The sequence below is a fragment of the Lissotriton vulgaris genome, chromosome 4_1, assembly GCF_964263255.1.
Source record: "Lissotriton vulgaris chromosome 4_1, aLisVul1.2, whole genome shotgun sequence".
Classification (NCBI taxonomy): domain Eukaryota; kingdom Metazoa; phylum Chordata; class Amphibia; order Caudata; family Salamandridae; genus Lissotriton; species Lissotriton vulgaris.
Window position 1 is genome coordinate 1075104420 of NC_141691.1, and position 24181 is coordinate 1075128600.

The 24181-nt window shown below is 44.2% G+C and overlaps 1 protein-coding gene across 1 annotated transcript in view; it reads right to left on the reverse strand.

Annotated features, from left to right (window-relative positions):
- DNAH5 (dynein axonemal heavy chain 5) overlaps positions 1-24181 on the reverse strand; it is a 5605957-nt gene that overhangs the window by 3847584 nt on the left and 1734192 nt on the right. Inside the window, exon 15 of the mRNA XM_086967405.1 lies at positions 13233-13439. Coding sequence (XP_086823531.1) covers positions 13233-13439 — 207 coding nt within the window. The remainder of the gene's footprint in view (positions 1-13232; positions 13440-24181) is intronic.

Consider the following 24181-nt stretch of genomic DNA (forward strand, 5'->3'; position numbering starts at 1 on the left):
TACGCCGGGGCCCCAGCGAACCCCATAGACGTACCATTTTGTTGAAGAAAAAACTTAGAGTCCCACTGGAAGTAGCTGTGATATAAGCAGAAGTGTAAAAGTTCCAAGATGAAAACCGGGCTAATATTTTAGCTTATACCACAGAACATGCATCAGATATTTATTCATTAATCCAAGACATCAAAACTTTCCAAGGTGCAAGGCAACACAATTATACAACAGTTGAAACAACTTGAATTTGAAGCATAAAGAGAAGTAAATCAAAAACTCCACGCATCAACCCTGGTACAGTACCACAGAGTGAAGAGAATTCCATGAGGGTTGAGAATGTCAATAAATCCGATGCTGTACAGATTCCATATGAACAAGGAGTTTATGGAGAAATGGTGTTCTATCTTGAATAAATGCTCTTTGGATCTGATTTTATTGTTAATAGAGGAGCTAGCCAGAGTAATTCATGAATTAACCCTGTTGTCTATAATACTTGAAATTTGTTCAAACGCCATTTTGTTGGGTGCTTTCACTCCTTTGGACAATTTAGTACAATGATCTGCTCTGGGTGGAGAAGCACTCCAGTATTTAAATCTTTTAACTGGTTTAAATTATTTTTTTAAAGCGTGTAACAGAGGTAGCACGTTTGTCCTCAACCGTGCCTTCCTGTTAATGCACCTATCTCGAGTGCCATCAGAGCTGAAAAGGTTTTCATCTTGGAACTGTTACACTTCTGCTTATATCACAGCTACTTCCAGTGGTTCTCTAAGTTTTTTCTTCAACAAAATGGTACGTCTATGGGGTTCGCTGGGGCCCCAGCGTACGCAAATACCTTTATGGCAAATTTCGAATCTGATTTCATCTTCAGTGACAAAGATTGGCAAGAGCATTCATTAGTTTACCGAAGATTTATTGATGATATTTTTGTATTATGGTCAGGAAGCAGAGAGAATCTGGAAAGTAAAATTGAATCACTAAATGATTGCGTAGATCAAATCAAATTCACACACACCATCAGTGATCATGAGATCTCCTTTCTGGATGTGGCAATTAGCATAGAAGAAGAAGTAATCCAAACAGAAGTTTTCCGAAAACCAACGGATGTAAATAATTCTCTGTTATTTCAAAGTTTCCATCCGCAGAACCTTAAGCAGAACTTACCGTTCTCACAATACATGAGGATAAAAAGAATTTGCTCCAAGCCGGAGTATTTGGAGAAGCATTTTAACTTGCAAAATCAAAAATATGTAGAAAGGGGTTATCCAATTGAGGTTCTGGAGAAAGCTAAATGCTGCGTTATGGCATGTGACAGAGACAATCTGCTAAAACACACCAAAAAGAAAACCATTGAAAGACATGTATTTGTCTCAAAATTTTCTACAAGTTCACAAAAGATCAAAAACATCATTACACGCCATTGGGAATTATTACAACACGAACCTGACTTTTTGAAGGAATTTTTGCATTCACCAGATCAAAGAACTTGAAGGAATTGTTAATGTCACCATCTACCCAACAACAAAAAGTCCATAAAGGGATGAAACGATGTGCAAATTGTGTTCACTGCCACAATGTAATTGTTGGAACTACCTTGCATCACCCACAGAAAGGAAAACCCATTTTATTACATCATGATTGTGATTGTAACTCCAACAATTTAATCTACTATATAAAATGCCCATGCGGCAAATTATATGTAGGCAAGATGGGGAGAAAGCTTAAACTCCGCATATCGGAACACAAAAGCACCATTAGAAATCAAAATTTGAAAAGCAATTTGGCCAAGCACTGGATAGACAGTAAGCACAACATTTCCCAGATCCAGTTTTCGGTACTCGAAAAAATTAAACCACATGAAGGGGCGCATCTCACCAGATCCCTCCTTCAAAGAGAAATTTATTGGATCAAAAGATTAGGCACGCAGGAGCCAAGGGGACTCAATGAGAAAATTGATTACTTGTGTTTTTTATAATCTCTCAAGAAGGTTCTACATTAGCCACCCTGAGGCTGTGAGTTGCTGCGAATACAGGAGTTTTCATACTATTATGTTCTTCTGAGAATATTATGCCATAAAAGATCATGTTGTGCTTATGTTATGTAAAGTTTGAATTTTTGGTTCATATGTGTCATCAGTTATATCTGCTTCCTCTTTCCAATACCTGTCCTTTTTCTTTTCAACTATATTTCTATTCTTTTATTTTTATTCATGTACTCCATTCACTCTGTTCATGCGCCTGCGTAAGGAGATGTACATTCGGGATAAAGCGTTTTATAATCATTCAGGCACTTGGCGAAGATGGCGTCCACCATCCAGGTGTTCGTGGAGTCTGTTGTTAGTTTCTAGTCTAGGCATGGCGAGGTAAATACAGATGGAGGTTTGAACGCTCCGAACGCAACATTTCCGGAGATAGTGTTTACGATTTTGAGACCGTATAGTGAAGTGGTTGGAGAGGTGACGAAGAGCATAGCCAAGGTAGCCCATTTTTGATGGAGGTAAAGTATGAATTTTGTTCGTGTAAGGTTATCGTACGAGAATAAGCAGCGTCTGTAAGGCATCTTCGTTAAAGCTACGGTCATTTTTTTTTAAGGTGGTTCAAGCGGCAAGGCTTCTAGCACGAGGGTCTTTTCGAACACTGCAGAGTTGTGACACTGTTTTCCAGAGCGAGGTAAGCGGCAGCTGCGGTATCAGTTATTGGCAATAGCGAGTTGTTCTCCAGTGGCTGAGGAGTTATACATGTGTTGTTTGTTGTTTTTTTGATTTCAGAACATTACTCCGGTTCCCTGAGTGAGTAACAGAATGATTAGGTATTTGGTCACAGTACAGTGAGGTGAAGGGAAACTTTTTTGTTTCAGCTTTCATTCCGCACAAGATTCTTGCATATTCTTCCTTTCTTTTTCTTTTTTCAAGCTACCAATAGAATTTCTTTATGGGCATGAGATTCTTATGGCAACAAATGTGTTCCTTGTTATTTCAGGAAGTTTTGTTAAAATTGAACATTGTAACATGTTGAGTCACGCACTAAAACAATGTATATTGTTCAGTTTCAGGCCCCTGAGGAAGAGCCCATCGGGGCTCGAAATGCATTGGGCATTATTCGGGAATTATTTTTGAAGTGATGAAATTGTTTGCAAAGGACTGCATCATTGTGTTGAAAATGTTAATTGTAGTAATACATTTGTTTAATAGATTGGTTATGAAACCAGGAAAGCAAAGGTGTAGTGGTATGATTTAGTTTTGTGTTTAAATGTGTTGGTGATAAATTAACCACAAAAATTTGAAAACATAGACAAATATTGAGTTAAAAATAACAGTGATGTTCTAGTTTAGAACCACACTAGCTACAGTGCACAGAGGTCGAGGGGGAACCCCACTCGAGATAGGTGCAATGAATTTCAATCTCCCACAAACAACTGTAATTGTACTTGCGGGCCAGTTACTGTCAAGTGCAGTTTCATTCTGTACAGATGTGTGTCGTTCGGAGAATGAAAGCTATTATTTCCTCAAGGAAGTCACACCCCTCATGTTGGCGGAAGAGGCTGAGTTGAAGAAGTCTGTTCTCATTTTCAATAATATTGTCCTGGCAGCGGGGCTGAGCTCTCAAGCTCCAGTCCGCCGGTCACACAGGGCACTCTCCCATTTGAATGTGAAGTCTCTGGGTAAAGGGACATGCCCTCCTTGGCTCTGCAGCTGGTGCGCACCATTGGGATTTTGGGGATAGCAGCATATCTGCCGTAGAGCTTACAACTTGGATAGACAAAATAGCATTTCGCTTACATGGCACTGAAAATAGGTAATTTTATGGAATTTAGTTTTTCTAATTTGGCATCACTGTCAGCGTTCTTGCATCTTTCCTTGTTGCAGTGCCTGCTCTCGTAGTACCAGCAACATTTCTCTACCACCCACAGCATCAGCACCAGTACAGAAGCTACCAGCAGCGGCAACAGCAGTACTGTGAGTACAACAAACACTGCAACCAGCAGCTCCAATTCCAGCAAAACAGACAAGGCCCCAACAACTATCGAACACCCCACCAAAAGATGCACAACCACTTTCGAAGAACCTCCTACCAACCAGGCTCAAGTGCCAGCAGCAGTATCTCTATTAGCAGCAGCTCGACTGGTAGTAACAAGAGTACAGGTCATCACCAGAAGCAGCACCTGATATTGCACTGGCAACAGCACTGCAGACAGCAGCAAACTGAGTGCTAGTAGCAGTGCCACTGCTGTGAACAGCAAAGTCATCAGCACAAGCACTGACAACCCAACTACAAGTGCCAGCATCCAGCCACTTCCCCTCCCCTGCAGCAACAACAACAGCCGACCTGGACTTGCCTTCACCATGCATATGCCGAAACCTTTACCATGCATATGTATTGATCATTCATGCCTTTAGAATGGAATTTTTGGTAAAGCATGCATGGTAAAGGCATATTCATGGTAAAGGCATGCGTGCTAAAGGCAGATGCGTGGTATTAGCTTTGTGGTAACGGTTGTGTGTGGTTTTAATCTCGTTGTAATAGCTCTTTCCCCATAGAGTGCCTAAGAGTGGAGGGGTGTAGAGTGAAGTGGGATGTCAGAGAGTGGAAATGGATGGTGTTGTAACATGTAAACAATAACTAAGTGGCCAAGCCAAACGGTTTGTCTAGTCCCAACCTAGATTGAGATAGTGATCACTGGTATATAAACCTAGTACTGAAAGGGTATAACCTTTACCTCAAAGCTCCTTCGCAGAGCAGGGATGATGGGCAGGGTGTTAAGGAATCTGCGGCTAGACCGTGTCTCTACCACATATATCATTACCAAAGGTAAGTAACTTTTACATCTGATTGAGACATCTAGCTGCAGATTCCATAAATTTTATTTAAATACCATAGCTATACCCCACAAGAGGAGGGTCTGCAAACTAATCCTACAAAAGTTCTCAAAGAGAACTAGCCGGTTAAAACCAACAACCAACCAAATGTATGTAGGAATAGCAAAACAATAGCTTGGATCTTAACAGAATCTATGATCACTGTCACAGAACACATAAATAAAAAGTGACGTTACAGGTCCGAGAAAATCATCCCTTGAAGGAAAAGTGTTGAAAATCCCTGAAGACCATGTCAGAAGACAGACATTAACCCCTGTCCCCAAAAGAGGCAAGGAAACTTGATGTCCAAAAAGGGGCAAATGCATGATAAAAGTCAAATAATCTGCATTGTTCATAACAATAAAGAATCCGAGAAATAACTGTCCTGATAAAAGCCCAAAACAGGACTTTCAGAACTCATTTTCCCAAAGGGAAAATTAATAACAATAGCTCCTTGGTTTAAATAGTTTAGTACGGACAAAATGAATATTCATATTCATCCTATGCACGACTTGCATAACATCTTACCACAAAGATTCATATAAGACATAAATATATATGCAAACATAACTGTGTCACCAGATACTCTGATTGACCTAGCAATTCACAGAATTTCACTGGCCAATAACTACTGCCAGAACACAAGAACGTATAAAGATTGCCTCCGTACGACCTTCAGTGCCATAGACCGAAAGACTGAAGCCAATTTCGAGCCCCAAATAAGATTGAACACCAAGGCAAGCGAGAAAAGAAAATCAACTGCCTCTTTGATGAAAACCTTTTCCTTTTCTCCTTTTTTTTAAAACAAATATGTGTAACATATATAATACAGTCATGTATACTATACATAAGATATAATTAGAACTGAGAAACCAGTTCCAAAAAGCGCTTTCCAATAATATTGAAAAAGGTAACGCACCTAAAAGTGTAGTTCCAAAAAGAATGTAAAATAAATCCTTGTCAACAACAGGTACATACGACACCTGTGATACAAGACAATATATGAAACACAGCAGCACATTTTATCCTGTATACACCCAGGGCTGGACTGGGAACCAAAACCGGCCCGGCAAAGTGCTCAGCCGGCCCCCGGAGGGAGGTCTGACCTCTTTGCCGGGGCCGGTTTTCGGCCGATTTTGTTGCAGGGCTGATTTTGCAGCTATGCTGCATAAATGGCCCTGTAACAAAAACAGCCCCCGGGGGCCCAAAACTGGCCCCCACCCTTGCGGTGCACGGGGGGATTGCCCGGTGCCCGCAACGGCCAGTCCGGGCCTGTATACACCGTACACCAAAAGACCACTCCAAAAATAGAGTCAGAGTCAGAGTCAAAAACACTTTATTCGATTAAATTAAAATCACAAAAGTATGCTATACATTCATAGTTGATTATTGGAGTATATAAAGAATTTTTATATAAATAGCTTAAAAACAGGGCACATTATATACAAATACAAATTTCATATTTACAAATTTCATATTTACAAAAGTTTTAGAGAAATTAAAATGTTTATCCTCATACTTGCACTGTCCGTGGTTTACTACAAAATTTCAATTCATTTTTACGGTTTGTAATATGGGGATTGTTCGATAATCTATTTACAATAATATTTACAAACCTATAATACAATCATTTAACAGTGCTACCCCGACTGGGCGTACAATTTTTAGCAAAGGCTAGGTCAGCTAATCAGTGACTGAGGTCTATTTCGACGAGACCTGATGGACATAGTAAGAAAATTTGCTACCCCATACATGATTAGAGGTGTTTCCATTAACTGTAAAAACAGAAAGGCCGGTTTGACTTGGGTAAACTTTTGATCTTTTAATATGGGCTTAATATATTTCTCTCTTGCAATTCTGAAAAAAGGACAAAAAAAGAAAAAAAAAAAAAAAGAAAAAATGGAGAGAATCCTGGTCTGAGAAATCGTCACACTTACAAGGGGCGTTCTCATGGGGTTTACACCATTTATTGTATTCACCCAGCAAGAAGTGAGACTGATTAAAGCGAAATTTAGTGAGAAGCCACCGGTGGAAAGGTTTGTTTACTACCGCCAAGTATGGTTCGATAGCTAAAGATGTTATTGTCAAAAAATGTGACCTCACGGTTCGCTTCATAATTTCGCGAGTTTCTCTTTCAGCTTCTCTTATCTTTATATATTCCAGTTTTGCCCAACTAATGTCATCTTTTTGTAGGCCTTCAGGGTTGGTATATAGATCAGGGCTGCCCAGGTATTGTGCTATTTTCTTGATGTATGAAAGCCACTCAATCTCTGCCACACGATCCCGCCCCATACAGTCTTTAATAATCGTGTGATTTAATGTTAAATTGGGATTAAGCCAAGTTTTAATCCATGCCCTTAGTGGTGCAAGAGACAACATATCTTCAATATAACCCACCCCTAATTCCATATGTACTGAGTGAGCAGGTGTGGATTTTGGTAAGCCCAGAACAGATCGCATAAATATATTCTCTGCCCTTTGAATTTGGGTTGTATTCTTATGACCCCAAATAGAGGCTCCATATCTGGCTATTGCCAGGGTTTTGGCTTTGTATATGGATAATATAGCCTCTGGTGGTTTGCCGCCAAGACGTTTGGCGAACCCCAATATAGCAGCAGAAGATCGTTTTACAGCTGCGGTCTTGTTCTGGATTTGTGGTGCCCATGTCCCTTTCTCGTCGAACACCACTCCTAGATATGTGAAGGTTTTAAAAATAGTTTCGGCAAAATTACACAACCCAGAGAGAAAAGGGGGTAATACATCACCAATACAACACCATGCTGTCTGTCAAATGGTTATTATACAAAACACTGGTCCCTACATGTGGACAGAATGAATTACAAACAAATAATCAGAACACCTGATAAGTGTAATGTCTATTGTCCAGCCGGACAAGAAGTTTTAATTAAGCGTTCAAGTCAATAAAACAAAAATATAAGGACACTGAAATAACAAGTGGGCACAGCCGTGACCCACAACATACAAGACAAAACAACGAAAGCAATGGCCAAAAGGGCAAGGCTACAATAAGTCTGTGAACTTGTATTCAGTATTTACAGACGTGAATTTTCATAACCACAACTTTGCATTTTTACAATATTTCAGTATCATATTGCATAAGGGGTTTTTTTACAAGTCAACGACGTTTCAATGCCTTATTAAATTGTGGGCATCATCATCAGGACAGAGAATTAATCATTGTTGTCTTATTGCAAACAATATTATCACTATGCATTTCTGCATTACTTAAACGAGAAAAGATAAAATACACGGGAAGGAAATGAGGGAGGGAAAAAGAACAAATGAGGCATAACGTTAGGCATGTTGATTAAAAAGACTGATCTTCATAGTTGTGTTTTAAAAGGACATTGTGAAATATTTGTGAAGGTGAAGGTGCCAAGCATTTATTGTAAAGGAAGACCCATCCTCACATTTTTAAGAAACAACGTTGTGGAGTACAAGTGAAGGTGCCAGTTGAATGAATACCCATTTTAAACCAATTGGTTTAAAATGGGTATTCATTCAACTGGCACCTTCACGTATACTCCACAACGTTGTTTCTTAAAAACGTTATGCCTCATTTTCAGTGTCCTTATATTTTTGTTTTATTGACTTGAATGCTTAATTAAAACCTCTTGTCCGGCTGGACAATAGACATTACACTTATCAGGTGTTCTGATTATTTGTTTGTAATTCATTCTGTCCACATGTAGGGACCAGTGTTTTGTATAATATGTAAACTGCCCAAGGTCCCTGCGACATACCTTTAGGGTTCCCTTGTCTTTTGAAAAACGTCTGTCAAATGGTGGCCTAAAGAATTGACTCCACAAGAAACAACAGCCATGATTCCTCACAAGATGAGAAATGATGAAAGTAACAAGTTTGTCCTCTCCAGAAGACAGGAAATGTGGATTGGACAGAACCACATATATCAAGAACATCATAGGAAAATGAAAAACCTATTATAAAATAGTCTCCAAGACTTTCCTGGATGACCAAATGTACTTAGGTCTTGAGACAAGTTGGACCCACTCTTGCATCACAAATCTTCGTCTGCCAACTTACCACACCACAAAGGGGCTCAGGGATAAGATTTGCCTGCATTTGAGGAAATGTTAATGTCTACACTAGACACTGATCCTTTACCATAAAGGAAGAGCTCACAAGCAAACAGCCTCCAAAAGCGTGCACAGTATATACTCTAAACTAGAGCAACGCTCCAACTTGCCCAATCTCTTCAAAGAATTGAAGCACTCATAATATACACGTAGTCCACTCAACAAGAGAAAACAAACTTCACTGAATACACTGGTTAACAAAAAAGCATAGAAGCATGTAAATGTAGCAGAACCCCCCCCCCGATAGGGTATCCCAAGAGGAAAAGAGCAGTTATTAGCTCAGTACCAAGGTCCCTAAGAAAACATAAAATGAAGTCTCAGAAGGACTAAATTGTATATCAGAGAGATCTATAGTATAGAAATAGACTACAAAAGTAGTATTTCTGAAGAGCTATACAACAGCAAATCAATACTCCACCTAGACTACGCCGCATACCCAATAAGGGTTATGACCTCTTTAAACTAGGCTCTTCCTCAGAGTAAAACGAAATATTAAACCAGCTACACAGCTGTAAACACCATCCAGAGATTAAAAAATTTAAAACCTGAGACAAAGCCAGGTCGGGGATTGCACCTTTGCAGGATTCATGGCAAGTCCTGTGGCGAGAGATGATTTTGCGCTACCTTGGAACAGCAAGATGTGCTTTACTTATGGGGGCACTTTTAATGAATGAACATTTGACTGAATAAAGAAGGTATGCTGCTTATATTTACAAGTGTCCTTTGTTTCTGACCAGCATGGGTTTAATTTGCATTCCAACTCCCGTGATGCAACATTTCAAATGCCTGGATGGGCGTGATACTTAAAGAGGGGATAATCAGTTGGTGGAGTTTTGAAACAATCACTGCAGAGCATGTGGCCTCTGAGGAAAGAGTCTATCTCTGAAACGCGTCAGGCGAGGCATGCGATGAGACTGAATTTGTCTTTCATTTAAAGGTGCCCCAGCGCTTTGAAAACTCTTGCTGTGAGTGCTTTCCAAAGAAAGGCAACTTGTGGAACTTAATGTGTACGGCCCAGCCAGGCCGGGGATTGCACCTTTGCAGGATTCATGGCAAGTCCTGTGGCAAGAGATGATTTTGCGCTACCTTGGAACAGCAAGATGTGCTTTACTTATGGGGGCACTTTTAATGAATGAACATTTGACTGAATAAAGAAGGTATGCTGCTTATATTTACAAGTGTCCTTTGTTTCTGACCCACATGGGTTTAATTTGCGTGATACTTAAAGAGGGGATAATCAGTTGGTGAAGTTTTGAAACAATCACTGCAGAGCATGTGGCCTCTGAGGAAAGAGTCTATCTCTGAAACGCGTCAGGCGAGGCATGCGATGAGACTGAATTTGTCTTTCATTTAAAGGTGTCCCTGCGCTTTGAAAACTCTTGCTGTGAGTGCTTTCCAAAGAAAGGCAACTTGTGGAACTTAATGTGTACGGCCCAGCCAGGTCGGGGATTGCACCTTTGCAGGATTCATGGCAAGTCCTGTGGCGTGAGATGATTTTGCGCTACCTTGGAACAGCAAGATGTGCTTTACTTATGGGGGCACTTTTAATGAAGGAACATTTGACTGAATAAAGAAGGTATGCTGCTTATATTTACAAGTGTCCTTTGTTTCTGACCCACATGGGTTTAATTTGCACTCCAACTCCTGTGATGCAATATTTCAAATGCCTGGATGGGCGTGATACTTAAAGAGGGGATAATCAGTTGGTGAAGTTTTGAAACAATCACTGCAGAGCATGTGGCCTCTGAGGAAAGAGTCTATCTCTGAAACGCGTCAGGCGAGGCATGCCATGAGACTGAATTTGTCTTTCATTTAAAGGTGACCCTGCGCTTTGAAAACTCTTGCTGTGAGTGCTTTTTTCCAAAGAAAGGCAACTTGTGGAACTTAATATATATATATCAATGCCCCTGTGGCAAATACTACATTGGGAGCACTGTAAATAAACTCAAGTTGAGAATACTACAACATCTGAGGGCGATGAAAAACAAGGACCCGTGTTACCCAATGGCCACACACTTTGCCCAACACCACCAGAGTGACACCACCCTCTTGAAATATTCTGGAATAAAACTGTGTAAACTTCCAGAACGAGGTGGTGACCAGTTACAACTATTGAGACGCTTAGAATCGAGAATGATACTAAGTATGGGAACTGAGGCACCGTTTGGTCATAATTTGGATGCCGAACTGTATGTACATTTGTGATTTGATTTTGAGATAATTCAATGAGACTTTGATTTCAAACCTGTGGAACTCTACAGAATGTGGAGAACGTTGTCCCTTTGATACTGGAATGTGTACATGTTGTGAATAATTGATCCTGAACCGATAAATCATTTAAGATCCCAAGCATCCCCTCTTGAGAAGATAATGAATGAAAGGAATGATGGTTTATAGTTTAATAATAGTTGGATATTTAGAAGAGACGAAACTGAAAATATAAGTACTTTACACGAATTATGGTTGTTTGCATAGGAAGGTTGGTCAAGATGGTATATAAAACTATATACGATAGGTCATGTAGTACCTTGATAATGACGTCATATACTGTTTTGGAATTCATTCCTGTGGATATATTGCAGATACTTTATTGTGAATCGTGCAACAACTTATTAAGTTTAAAGACCTTAGTCCTCTTCTCGCAAAACCTTAGAAATTGACTGTTTCTCCAAAAGTTATAACCATCTTAAACTTAAGTAATCCTCAAAATTAATATTCTTAAAGGGGATGGATCGAAATGTAAAATAATGATTTTTTGTATATACTTTATTTTATAAAAAATCTTCGGTTCTATAGAAAGGGGTACTTCACATTAGATTTGCGCATTGACATGTAATAACAGACCATGAAACCTGATAATACTTTATTTTGAGTGTTTGGTCATAGAATTTTGGTTAAGGTACTTCACTTTGATTGTACATAATTATGTATATACCTTTACATTAATTTGCGCATTGATATGTAAAATAGACCATGGAACTCAATAATACTTTATTATGTATGGTCATAGATTTTGACTAATGTACTTTACGTTGATTGTACATATTTGTGTATATACCTTTTAACATGTACTGGCCATGTATATATACCTTGCTGGGTTGGGTTGGTCTAGATGACCATGGAAATGGTAGAGGGTACTTACACTAATTGCACTATATAAGTAAGGTCTAGACCCAGGGACTCTATGGTCCAGTGGAAGGCAGGAGCCGAAACGCGTAGACCGTCCATTTGATGCACGTTATTCTTTGCACTGGTGTGTAAATAAAACGCTGAAATTCATCTGTTGCTGTGCCGTGGTCTTTACTCTACTTAAACGTGGGAAGAAGAAAGCTGTGGTTATATATATATATATATATATATATATATATATATATATATATATATATATATATATATATATATATATATATATATATTTATAGTGATCAAGGCCGCATGTCTGGCGGTCGAAACGCGTCATTTGGACATCTAATGCTGTAATTAAACACCCTCAAGCACTAAGTCTTGCCTGTGGTGTCTGTTTCCTGGTGAAGGTTGGTCGCACTGCTGGGACTTTCGTGTGATATATATATATATATATATATATACAAATATATATAAAATGTATTGTTATTTAAGAATTCTAAAGTTGAAGTAACTATATTAGGATTTTCATGTATTGACATTTCTGTTTATTCCTTTTCCTTTAAAATGTATTTTCCAGTTTTAATTATATAGGTACATTTCTCACTTCTATATTAATTTGTATTCTTCTTTGCACCTCTTTCGGTGCTCTTTTTTGTATTGTCTGCTGCTCATATTATGAAATTCGATAAAATATTTTGAATGATAGAACTTCATCCCATTACAGATTTCTATCACAGGCGGATATTTGATTCAGTCTTATAGACAGCAATCCATCAAAAAAACCCTGGGAGAACCTTTCTCTCTGATTTTGTAACACCAACGCTAGTACATACTGCCCTGCCCTGCTATAATCTTTGTTACTGAAAATTTATATATATTGAATTATTCCCTTCCCTACACATCCATCCTTCATCTCTGTGGTAACTCGATTTACCTCCCTCCCCTACACATCTTGGTGCATTCCCTTTTGACAGTTTAGAATGATGGCATTTGTCGATAATCACCTCGGTCTGAGGAGAGCCTCAAAGATTAATAAAGCGTGTAATGACTTTATATAAGCCCTCGTCTTCTTTATTATACACTGCAAGATGGCAGGCCCATGCACATTACTGTTACTATACAAAATAAAGCAAAACATACACTACCTGCAGTTTGTTGTAATTATTTTTATAAGCGTCTTGTTTTTGCTGGAGGGAAGCTGCAAAAGGTGGGATGTCAAGACCCAACTGAGCAAGGCACTCCGTTTCCCGGATCAAGGTCAGTATCATGAGGTCAAAGTTTACAAATATCTCTCCTGTCTCTGTAGATTTCACCAACAAAGACGCTTGGAGACCAGATTTCGCTATTTCGACCTACAAGGAATTAAAAAAAAAAATTGAAGAGCAATTACCCAAAGTGAAATTGTAATAATACTAGGCAATGTGAAGTAAAGGACAGAAGCCATCTTAAATGTAAATCTCACTATCTTAAAGCAATTACAGCTTATTACTAAGACTGAGGAACAGACAAGTTACAGTTGGCTTACTTTTGATTGGGATTACATCCATTTATTTCCATTTCACCTTGAAAGAGTAAATTATTATATCCATCAGTTCCACTTCCACATTTTAGCTCAAGGAATACCAATGAAAATCAGTACAGAATGGGTTATATGGAGTTATGAGCTTCGGAAACAACTAATGTTCAAAAACCTTCAAATAGACTCTGTAGGTAAACAGAAGATCACAATATTCCTGCAAAAGGTGCAACTTTACACATCTTTAGTGTGGGTTAAGGTTTGCGAACCTAAGATATACGAAATACGTACACAGCATAGATGAAACAAACACAATGGCAGCTCCAGTGTTGATGGTACACAAAGGAAGGGACACATCTCTTGATGTTCACTTGTTTGTGGGTATGCGTTTCAGACACCAGAGAGGCGAATTGACTTCAGGGAGTCAAAACAGATACAGCGGTGCAAACGAACAAGTTACTTACCTTCGGTAACGATATATCTGGAAGAAACAGTAGTTAGTATTAGATTCCTTACCTTAGAATACCCTCAAGCATCAGACTGGATCCGGAAACTTTTGCGTAGCAGTCCCCTTGCGCATCGGTAGGCGTCGTCTGCGGCTCTGCGTCCGTCGTCGGCGCCGGGATGACGTCGCCGGAGTACTTAGACGCCACCCTCGTGCGCTGACGTCAGTTCTTATACACAGCGTTTCCGCGCCAGAAACGCAGACCCATGATACAAAACCAACACTGGTGCCATGAAACTAGGGCCCTGAAAGGGGATGACCTTAACCCTAGATATCGGTTCGCAGAACGGGGAGGATGGGTGGGGCAGTAAGGAATCTAATACTAACTACTGTTTCTTACAGATATATCGTTACTGAAGGTAAGTAACTTATGCATCTGAAAGAAACAGGTTAGTATTAGATTCCTTACCTTAAAATAGATACCCCAGCAATACCAACCCCAGTGGTGTGTCTGCAAACCAATAATCACACCAGAAAGTCCTGGGAAACATAACGGCCGAAAAAGCCGTCTCTCCGGACTTGGCTGTCCAGGCAGTAATGTCTTGCGAACGTGTGCAGCGAGGCCCACGTAGCTACCTGACAAATGTCCTGCAAGTGGACTCCCCGGCCCAGGGCAGTAGTAGCCGCCGTGGCCCGTGTGGAATGGGCACGAAGCCCCACAGGAGGCTCCTTTCGAGCCAAAGAGTAACACGCCTTGATGCACAAGACGACCCATCGAGAAATGGTTCGTTTGTGCACCGTCCGTCCCTTCTTAGCGCCCACGTAACCAACAAAGAGTTGGTCATCCACCCGGAACTGGCGTGTGCGATCCAGATAGAAGGAGAGTGCACGTTTTGGGTCCAGACGGTGGAGCCTCGCTTCCTCTTTCGAGGGATGCGGAGGCGGAAAGAAGGTGGGCAAAGTGATGGACTGCCCGATGTGGAAGGCTGTGACTACCTTGGGCAGGAAAGAGGGTCGCGTCCGCAACACAACTTTGTCCGGATGGACTGAAAGGAAAGGAGGCTTAGACGAAAGGGACTGGAACTCACTCACTCTCCTGGCAGAGGTGATGGCAACCAGGAAAGCGGTCTTCAGAGTAAGGAGGCGAAGAGGACAGTTATGAAGTGGCTCAAAGCGAGCACACATCAGAAAAGTTAGAACAAGGTTCAAGTCTCACTGAGGCATCACGAAAGGAACAGGAGGAAACATGAGTGATGCCCTTCAAAAACCTATTTACAACCGGGGACTTGAACAAAGAGGGCTGATCAGGTAGCCTTAAGAAGGCGGAAATGGCCGGAGGTAGCCCTTCAGAGTGCCCAAAGCAGAGCCCTGTCGGGCAAGAGAAAGAAGAAAGAGGAGAACCTCTGAAAGAGTGGCAGGAAGGGGATCCACAGCCTTTGCTGTGCACCATGCCACAAATTTGTTCCACCTGCAGGCGTATACCAATTTTTTGGAGGGATGGCTGGCTGCCAGAATGACATTACAGACTTCAGGAGGCAAGTCGAATGGCCTCAACTGCCGCTGCTCAATCTCCACGTATGTAAGTGGAGACTGGACAGGTTCGGGTGGAGGACCGTCCCCTGCTGCTGCGACAGAAGATCCTCCTGAAGGGGCAGACGAATCAGGGGATCGACAGACATGCTTAGTAGCTCGGGATACCAGAACCTCCGTGCCCAGTCTGGAGCCACAAGGATGACTTGGGCCCGGTCGTGCCTGATCTTCTTCAGCACTCTGGGCAGAAGTGGTATAGGGGAAAAGGCGTACAACAGACCGCAACTCCACTCGTGACGAAAAGCGTCTCCGAGCGAGTGCCGCCTTGGAAATTCCAACGCACAGAACTGCTGACATTGCGCGTTCTCTTCTGTGGCTAATAGATCTAACCAAGGCTCTCCCCACTGCTGAAAGAGGCCTTGCACCACGTCCGAGTTCAGACGCCATTCGTGATCCATCATGCACCGACGGCTGAGTTCGTCCGCCCTGGCGTTCAGGGAACCTGCCTGCCAGGTGTTGAACCACCATGGTCACGCCCTGATGTACCAGCCACTGCCAGAGGCGCAGAGCCTCCTGGCATAGGGTCCACGACCCAACCCCGCCCTGTTTGTTGCAGTACCACATGGTGGTGGTGTTGTCCGTGAACACCTGCACTACACTCCCCCGGACAGAGGAGAGGAATGCCTTCAGTGCAAGCCGGATCGCCCGCAGCTCCGGAAGGATGATGTGGAGCTGGGACTCCGCCGGAGACCAGAATGCTTCTATTCTCCGCCTCTCCCATGTGGCCTCCCCAGCCCTGTCACAACTACGTGCTCCGGTTGGGGTAGGGAGAGGGATCTGCCGCTGACCCAATCACGGTCCGTGAGCCACCACTGCAACTGTCTTGCAGTGTCCTCCGAGATCAAGACATGGTTGGACACGTTGCCCTGATGCTGGGCCAACTGAAACTTCAGGTCCCACTGCAGAGCCCGCATCCGCCACCTGGCGTGATCCACCAGAAGGATGCAGGAGGCCATCAGCCGCAGGAGACGCAGCGTCAACCTGACCGAAACTCGGGAAAACGGCTGAAAGATCGGAATCAGAGCCTGAATATCCCGAACCAGCAGTTCGGGTGGATAAACCCAAAACTCCGCCGAGTCTAGAACCTCTCCGATGAAGAGGTGCTTCTGAGAGGGACACAGGTGTGACTTCGGCACATTGATGGAGAACCCCAGCAGGTGCAGGAGGTCAGCCGTCTAGAGGTGGCTGACGACTGTCTGGGGCGAGCCCACCTTCAACAACCAGTCGTCAAGGTAGGGGAAGACTGAAACACCTAACCTGCGCAGATGAACTGTGACCACCGCCATCACTTTTGTGAACAACCGTGAGGCGCTGGTAAGGCCGAAGGGGAGCACGGTAAACTGAAAGTGCTTGTGGCCTACCGTGAACCGCAGGTAGCGCCGGTGAGCCGGCAGGACAGGAATGTGAAAATAAGCGTCCTGCAAGTCCAACGCTACCATCCAGTCTTCCAGGCAGCTAAGACCTGAGCCAGTGTCAGCATCTTGAACCTCTCCTTCCGGAGGAAGCCGTTGACGTTCCACAGGTCCAAGATAGGGCGTAGGCCCCCATTGCCCTTCTTGGGGACCAGAAAGTAGTGGGAGTAACACCACACCCTACTTCCGGCCCAGGAGCGAGCTCGATGGCCCCCTTGGCCAAGAGGGTCGAAACTTCCTCTTGCAGAAGATTTAAGTGATCCCCAGACATGCGGTGGTACTGAGGTGGCATGGCTGGAGGGGTCGCCACGAAGGGGAGGGAGTATCCCCTTCGGACGATTTGCAGCACCCACCTGTCCGATGTGATGTTGCGCCAGTGGAGGAGGTGTTAAATGGGCCTGAAAGCTCGGAGTAGAAAGGCTTTGAGGCGGATGCTGCGGGGGTGGATGGGGACTGGCCTCGCCGTTGTACCCTGGCACCGCTGCAGCGGTTACCACGTCCGCCACCGCGCTGGCGGTTAGTCTGCGGCCCGTGGCTGGCAGGACGTGTGGGGGTGCCCCTTCCTTGGCCACGAAAGGAGCGAAAGGCAGCAGATTGCTGGCGCGGGCCGACAGGCCCAAGGACTTGGCCGTAGCCCTGGAGTCCTTAAAGCGCTCAAGCACACTGTCTGCCTTGTCGCCAAAGAGACGACGGCCATCAAACGGCATGTCCATAAGTGTGTTTTGGACATCAGCCGTAAAGTTGGCGGACCTCAGCCAGGCGTGGTAAAGAATCGCCACCGTCGTTGCCATCGCTCTACCTAGCGAGTCCGTTGTATCCAGTGCACATCGGATAAAGTACCGTGCCGCATCTCGACCCTCCGCAAGGACTTGGACGAGTTTAGTCCGGGCCTCCTCCGGACATTGTGGCAGCACGTCCGCGACCGTGTCCCACAGTGAGTGGGTATAACGACCCAATACGCGGTGTTGACTGACCACAACCCCAAACTTAGGGAGGAGAACATCTTTTTACCATACTGTTCATACCTCTTGGATTCCCGATCAGGGGGAGCCATAGGGAATGCGGTCTGGGAGTTGGAGGCCTGGATGACCAGGCTCTCGGGGGTGGGGTGGGTGGACAGGAAGCAAGGGTCGCCCGGACACGGGCGGTGGCGTCTGGCCACGTTCCTATCTACAGGGGGACCTGTAGCGGGCCTGGACCAGGTACCCAAAAGAACGTCAGACAAGGCCTCATTAAACGGCAACAGAGGCCCCTAGGAGCTTGCTTGCGGTTTAAGGACCTCAGTGAGGAGGTTAGTCAACACCACACTATAGGCAGCCCCCTCCTCTGTAGCCACGGTAGGAGGGGAGACAAAGCCAGTGTCTGGCGAAGTGTCCAGACCACTGGCGTCCCCTAGCTCACCTGCCTAGTCCTGATAAGGCTGGCACTCCTGTGCCAGAGGGTCCTCAGACCGCTCCCAATCCGCCTCGCCACCCATCTCCTGATACTCAAGTCCAAAGGATGGGGCTTGGGCATAGAAGTAAAAATTTCCCATCGGCGTCGAGAGCGGCGCCGCACCGTCGCCAGACCCAGATCGAGGGGAGGACCGGGGACGACTTCGTCCTGGGACGGCGCCGGGGGCAACACCGTAGGGGCCGGCGCCGGCGAGGTCGCGAGGTCGACCGGCGACGACCCGGATCCGGCGGGGCCCTGCGGCGCCGGGACTGAAGTCGCCGACGGCGCCGGGGCCGAAGCACCCGGCCCGCTTGGACTCCCAGTCGGGGCCGCTGGGCCCGAAGGCACCACGGAACCCGACGGAGGAGTGAGCGACCTCATGGCCGAGAGGAACGCGTCTATCTCTTCCGGCGTCGCGTTCTGCCCAGGGACTGGCGGGTACGGAGCAGGCTGCGATGCCTGCGGCTCCAGCAGAGCCGCATGGGCGGTGTCGCCCGAACCCCCGGCCGCGTCGCGTGAGCGTTGGGGGAGTCAGAAGAGCGATGTTGCCTCTTCGACTTCTTGTGCCTCTTACCTGAGGACTTGGAGCTCGAGGAGTGGTGTAGATCCTCCAAGCTGTGATGACTCCGGCCCCGCGACCGGTCCTCCGACCTCCTTCCGGACCTGGACCTCGAACATCGCGGGCCGACTGCTGGAGCTCGAGGCACCCGCCTAGCCTTCGACGTCAAGGCCCGGCAGTCTGGGCACGACTTGTCATCGTGGTCGGGCCCCAGGCAATGAAGACACCAGTGATGGGGGTCGGTAACCGACATCAGTCGGTTGCAGTCGATGCAGGATTTAAACCCGGGCATCCCAACCTGCACAGTCGAAGTCGTTCGACTTCGAAAAGATGATCAAAAATTATCCAAAAGTTAGTCAAAAATTGACTAATGGTGGTAACCAAAACGCTCTGCCTACAGCGTTTTCACTATCAACGAGTGTACCATGCAGGCTTTGTCAGAGGGTCTCGGGGGGTAGCCATCTTAGTTCACCGGAGGCTCTCCTATGTGCACTTCTCCCAGTGGGTTGATCCGCAGGGTAGGTACATATTTATCAGGGGTATGGTTGGGGGGGGAGTCCCTGGTGCTGGGTAGTGTATTTGCCTCGAACCCGTTGCAATGGTCATTGGTGGAAAAGTTGTTCACAGTTTGGGCTGTCATTCCAGAGACACTGGTAGTAGTTGGGGGGGGACTGGAATGATGTTATGGATATGCAGGTAGATAGGTGTCGGCCTGGTGGGGTCAGATAGCTGGAGGGGCCACAAAACTGAGGGATTTGGTTCGGCGCCTGGACTGGGTAGACACATGGCGCTATTTGCATGCACACAGGAGGGAGTACACCTACCTGTCAGCGGTCCACAAATCCTTCTCTAGACTAGATTATATCTTTGTCCCTCGTTTAGCAATAGGTAGGGTAGAGTCGGCGACTGTGTTGTCTAGGGGGATGTCAGATCATTCCCCAGTCGCCATTGAATTGGCTTTAGATAAAGGGCACAAGGGAAGGACAAGGGGACCCTACTCACAAAGGAACCAGGGTGATTAGTTTATCAAGAAAACAATGGTTCCTGCGGTATGATAATTATACAGTGCATAGTCGGTACATAGCGTAATAGCAATTATAAAGTCATAGAGGTTTGGCAAGGGATGTCCAAGGGAGACACAAGGCTCAAGTAACCAGTTATATGTCATCAAAGTTTTTGTATTTCAAAACAATGGTTTCATCAATAATATACAGTTGTACACATAGTATTTCAAAAGAAGTGCAGAGTGTCCCAAGTGTTTTTGTGAGAACCAAAGAGTAATGAAGTGACAGTGAGTGAATATATACAGGTTTATGCTGGGGATATTTACAAGAAACGGAAAATGACCAAGAATATTCGTATAAACAATGATTACACAGTGGTTATCTATATTCATAGGCACTGCTATGCGCGGTTCATTTCCTATGGCGTCGACGGAGTTTCGACCCGTCAGGATGGGGGTCTCGTCAGGACTGGTCGTTGTGAGACATCTAAGAGAATTAAAAAAGGGGGGGTTGGTAAGGGCATGTACTATGTGTCTCAGTTAGGCCAATGAGCGAACTGTTAATTATCGGGGATTACCTCAGGTTGTGTAGATTTCCATTTCGCAACCCATGCGTGATAGAGGAACGTAAAAACAACTTACAGTGGTGGGCTCAGCCGGGTACTGTTGCATGGAAGAGGGGGAGAAGAAGAAAAAGCGGGGGTGAGTCGGAACAGATTACGCTTAGTAACATAAATGTTAGCATCCATGTAGGCACGCTGTGGCTAGTACTTACCACTGTGGTGGTAATCAGACTGTGATAGCCTGTGATTATCAGCTTCTCGGTGAGTCGAGATTGGTCGGTGGCGGACGGTGCCGTCAATGAAATTTCCTTCAGCCAAGACGATGTCTGGGAGGAGAGGGGGCTAGTTAGTCAAGCATCTAAGCTACATGGACCTGGGGATTGTTGGGAGAACCTGGCAGTCAAAGTACCTGTGTGCCGTAACAGGAACGTGCGATCGCATCTTCCAGAACGCCAAATCTGTCTGGAAAGCTCTGTGTAGTGCTGGGCCAACATCCTCGCGGTATTTATCATAGTGCGTCTAGTACGTGTGCAGGCCTGACAAGGAGAGTCACAGTCTCTATCCTCGTCAGGATGCGCTGGTGGCGATGATCTCAGGAAAACTTGAGTCGGTTTAGGGGCTTACAATGAGTAGAGTGTGCGCGTATATGACAATTAGATTAGTAGCCATCACAATAATAAAGACATTCACAAGGTACTAATGTTCACAGAATTCATGTGCACATGTTGCATGAGGTCAGGCATACGGTAATTGACAGTATAAATTATTCACAATATATATTTTCATAGATGACGCTAGGGTCGTAGTAATGAAGGTGCACAGCCTACAAAGAGTGCGTGCATACATTGCTGAATTACAAGGGTGTGCAATGTACTTACATATTGGAATGGACAACAAAGATGGTGCATTAGTATCGCGTACAGAGTCAATTAGTAGCAACAACATATTTGTACATAGGTGTGCTTAATAGGAACTACAGGTGCTAGACCTACTGATTACTTAGGGTAAACACAGCATAAAAGGGTGTATCGGCAGGAGTATGTTGTGTGTACAGGATTAGTTGGCAAGATTTGACACAAACCCTCTCCATTCATCCTCAGAATTTAGCCCTTCGCTAATTGAATTGATTCTATCGATCCAATGACATTCTCGGCGCTGTAGGATTTGGGCAATGTTACCTCCTCTTTCGGGTATTGTGGTAATATCAACGACTTGCCATTTGATCTCATCTGCAGTATGTTTTTTTTCTTTGTAGTGTGCTACCAATGGCGCAGTCATGACCAACTTTCTAATGCGGCTGCGATGTTGTCCTATCCTGGCTTTGACAGGCTGTTGCGTTTGTCCAATGTAAGGAAAACCACAGGGGCACCAAATGCAGTATACCACATTGCGCGTATTGCAATTGGAAAAGGATTCCAATATGTGTACACAAGTGCCATGTTCGAACGTGGTGGTTTTTTCTGTGAAAGGGCATATCATGCAGTTGCCACAAGGGTGGTGGTCCAAGACGGGTGGAAGGCCCCAGGCAGATTCTAGTGTACCACTTCTCTTTTTCGACGTTTCTGTGGATGACCTCACTAGGTGATCCTTTAGATTCTTTGCCTTCTTATATGCAAAGACTGGTACTTCCATTAGGTGATCAATGCTTTTAATGATGTGCCAATGTTTGGTTATCATGTTGCGGATCTTGTTGGTATGTGTACCGAAAGTGGTGACACAGACAATTTTGTGCATTTCCTTTTTGGGTCTGGTGACGAGAAGTTCCTCTCGTGGGCAGTACCACGCATGTTTGAGTTATCTTCTCACTATCTTGTTGGGATATCCTCTGCTTAGTAATTTCTTTTTCAATATCTCGGCCTCTCTCGTGTAGTCCTCCTTTCGAGCACAATTGCGGCGGATGCGCAAAAACTGCCCGAAAGGTAGACCATCCCTAAGGGCTCTGGGATGTTGACTGTTGTATGACAGTAAGGTGTTTCTCTCTGTCGGTTTCCTATGTAGTGAGGTAAACAGTTTGCCTTCTTCGCTTTGGATATTTAAGTCCAAAAACGCAATGGTGGATTTGTGAATTGTAGACGTGAAAGTGAGGTGTGTTTGGAATTGATTCAAATATATAACAAATCCATTAAAGTCTTCTTCATTGCCACTCCAAATAAGGAAGATGTCATCTATATACCTATACCAGCATTTTATGCTGGTGCGGGAAGGATTTTGGTCATTTAGTGCAAAGGTCTGTCCAACCTGGTTCATGTAAATATTCTCCAGGTTGGGAGAAAAAATTGCTCCATGCTGGTCCCACAGCATTGTTGATAGTATTGACCATTTGATACAAAGTAGTTTCTTTGGAGAGCCACCTGTAGTAGAGAGATTATGAATGAGGTAGGAACAGTTACTGGTCTGGGTCTGGTGTCTAGAAGGTGTTCTATACTCTGGATGCTTTCAGTTTGTGGGATGTTGGTGTATAATGACGAAATGTCGAGAGTGCTAACCAGTCAGTCTCTCTGTTGTAGGGTAATTCTTCTACCAAATTGATCATATGCATTGTGTCGCAGACGTAGCTCGGTTGTTTGGGAACATATTCTCTGATAAAGAAGTCAACGTATCTTCCAATTGGTTCTAGAATAGAGCCACAACCGGATAGGATGGGTCTTCCAGGTGGGTGTGTAGTACTTTTGTGTATTTTCGGGAGAGTATACAGAACAGGCGTTCTGGGGTTTTCTGAGTTTAAGAATTCAAATTCTTTCTTACTTAGGAAGCCCCGGTTTAGTCCTTCTTTCGTAATGCCTAAAATTTCATCATGGATCTCAGCTAATGGATTGTGATTTCGTTTCCTGTAGTGTTTGTCCTCAGAAATTTGTTTATTTATTTCTGTATCATAATCACTTCTATCTTGGATGACTATGCCACCCCCCCTTATCCGCAGGTTTGAGTATTATTGAAGTGTCTTGTTTGAGACTGTTCAATGCTTGACGTTCTAGAAGGGTGATGTTATACGGTGTGAACTGTTAACTGGTTTTCATAATGTCTATACTTTGCAGGATAAGTTTTTCAAAAGTTATCAGCTCAGGGGGCATCATGCCATTGGTTGGATAGAAAGTGGAGGTGGGTCTGAGTCCAGTTACTGATTCGTGTGAAGTGTATTCTCGGTCTTTAAAGAATATTTTTTCTTTCTGAAAAACTGGAATAGTTCAGATTTTAGATTGAAAAAAATGGTTCTTTCAGTGATGACAAACGAAAGACCTTTACTTAACAGAGAAATTTCAGAGGAGGACAAAGAGTGTTTCGATAAGTTGAAAATGGGAATGGTTTCCATATTGTCTACAGAACCCGGTGGGGGATCTAATATGGTTGTGGTCCCCATTGGTAATGTTTGTTCCGGGTTTGGTGCTCTCCAGGGTATTGGTGCGAGACCCTCTTTTTGCTATTGCCTCCCCTTTGTAAAAAAGGCTGACCTTGGTGTTTATTAAAGTTACTCGGCCTGCCTGGTCATCTGAATCACTGGAGCCGCCTGATGATTCTCAGAATGTGACTGGCTGGTTCCTTTTGAAACGGCCCCACGTGTTCTGTCTGTTTTG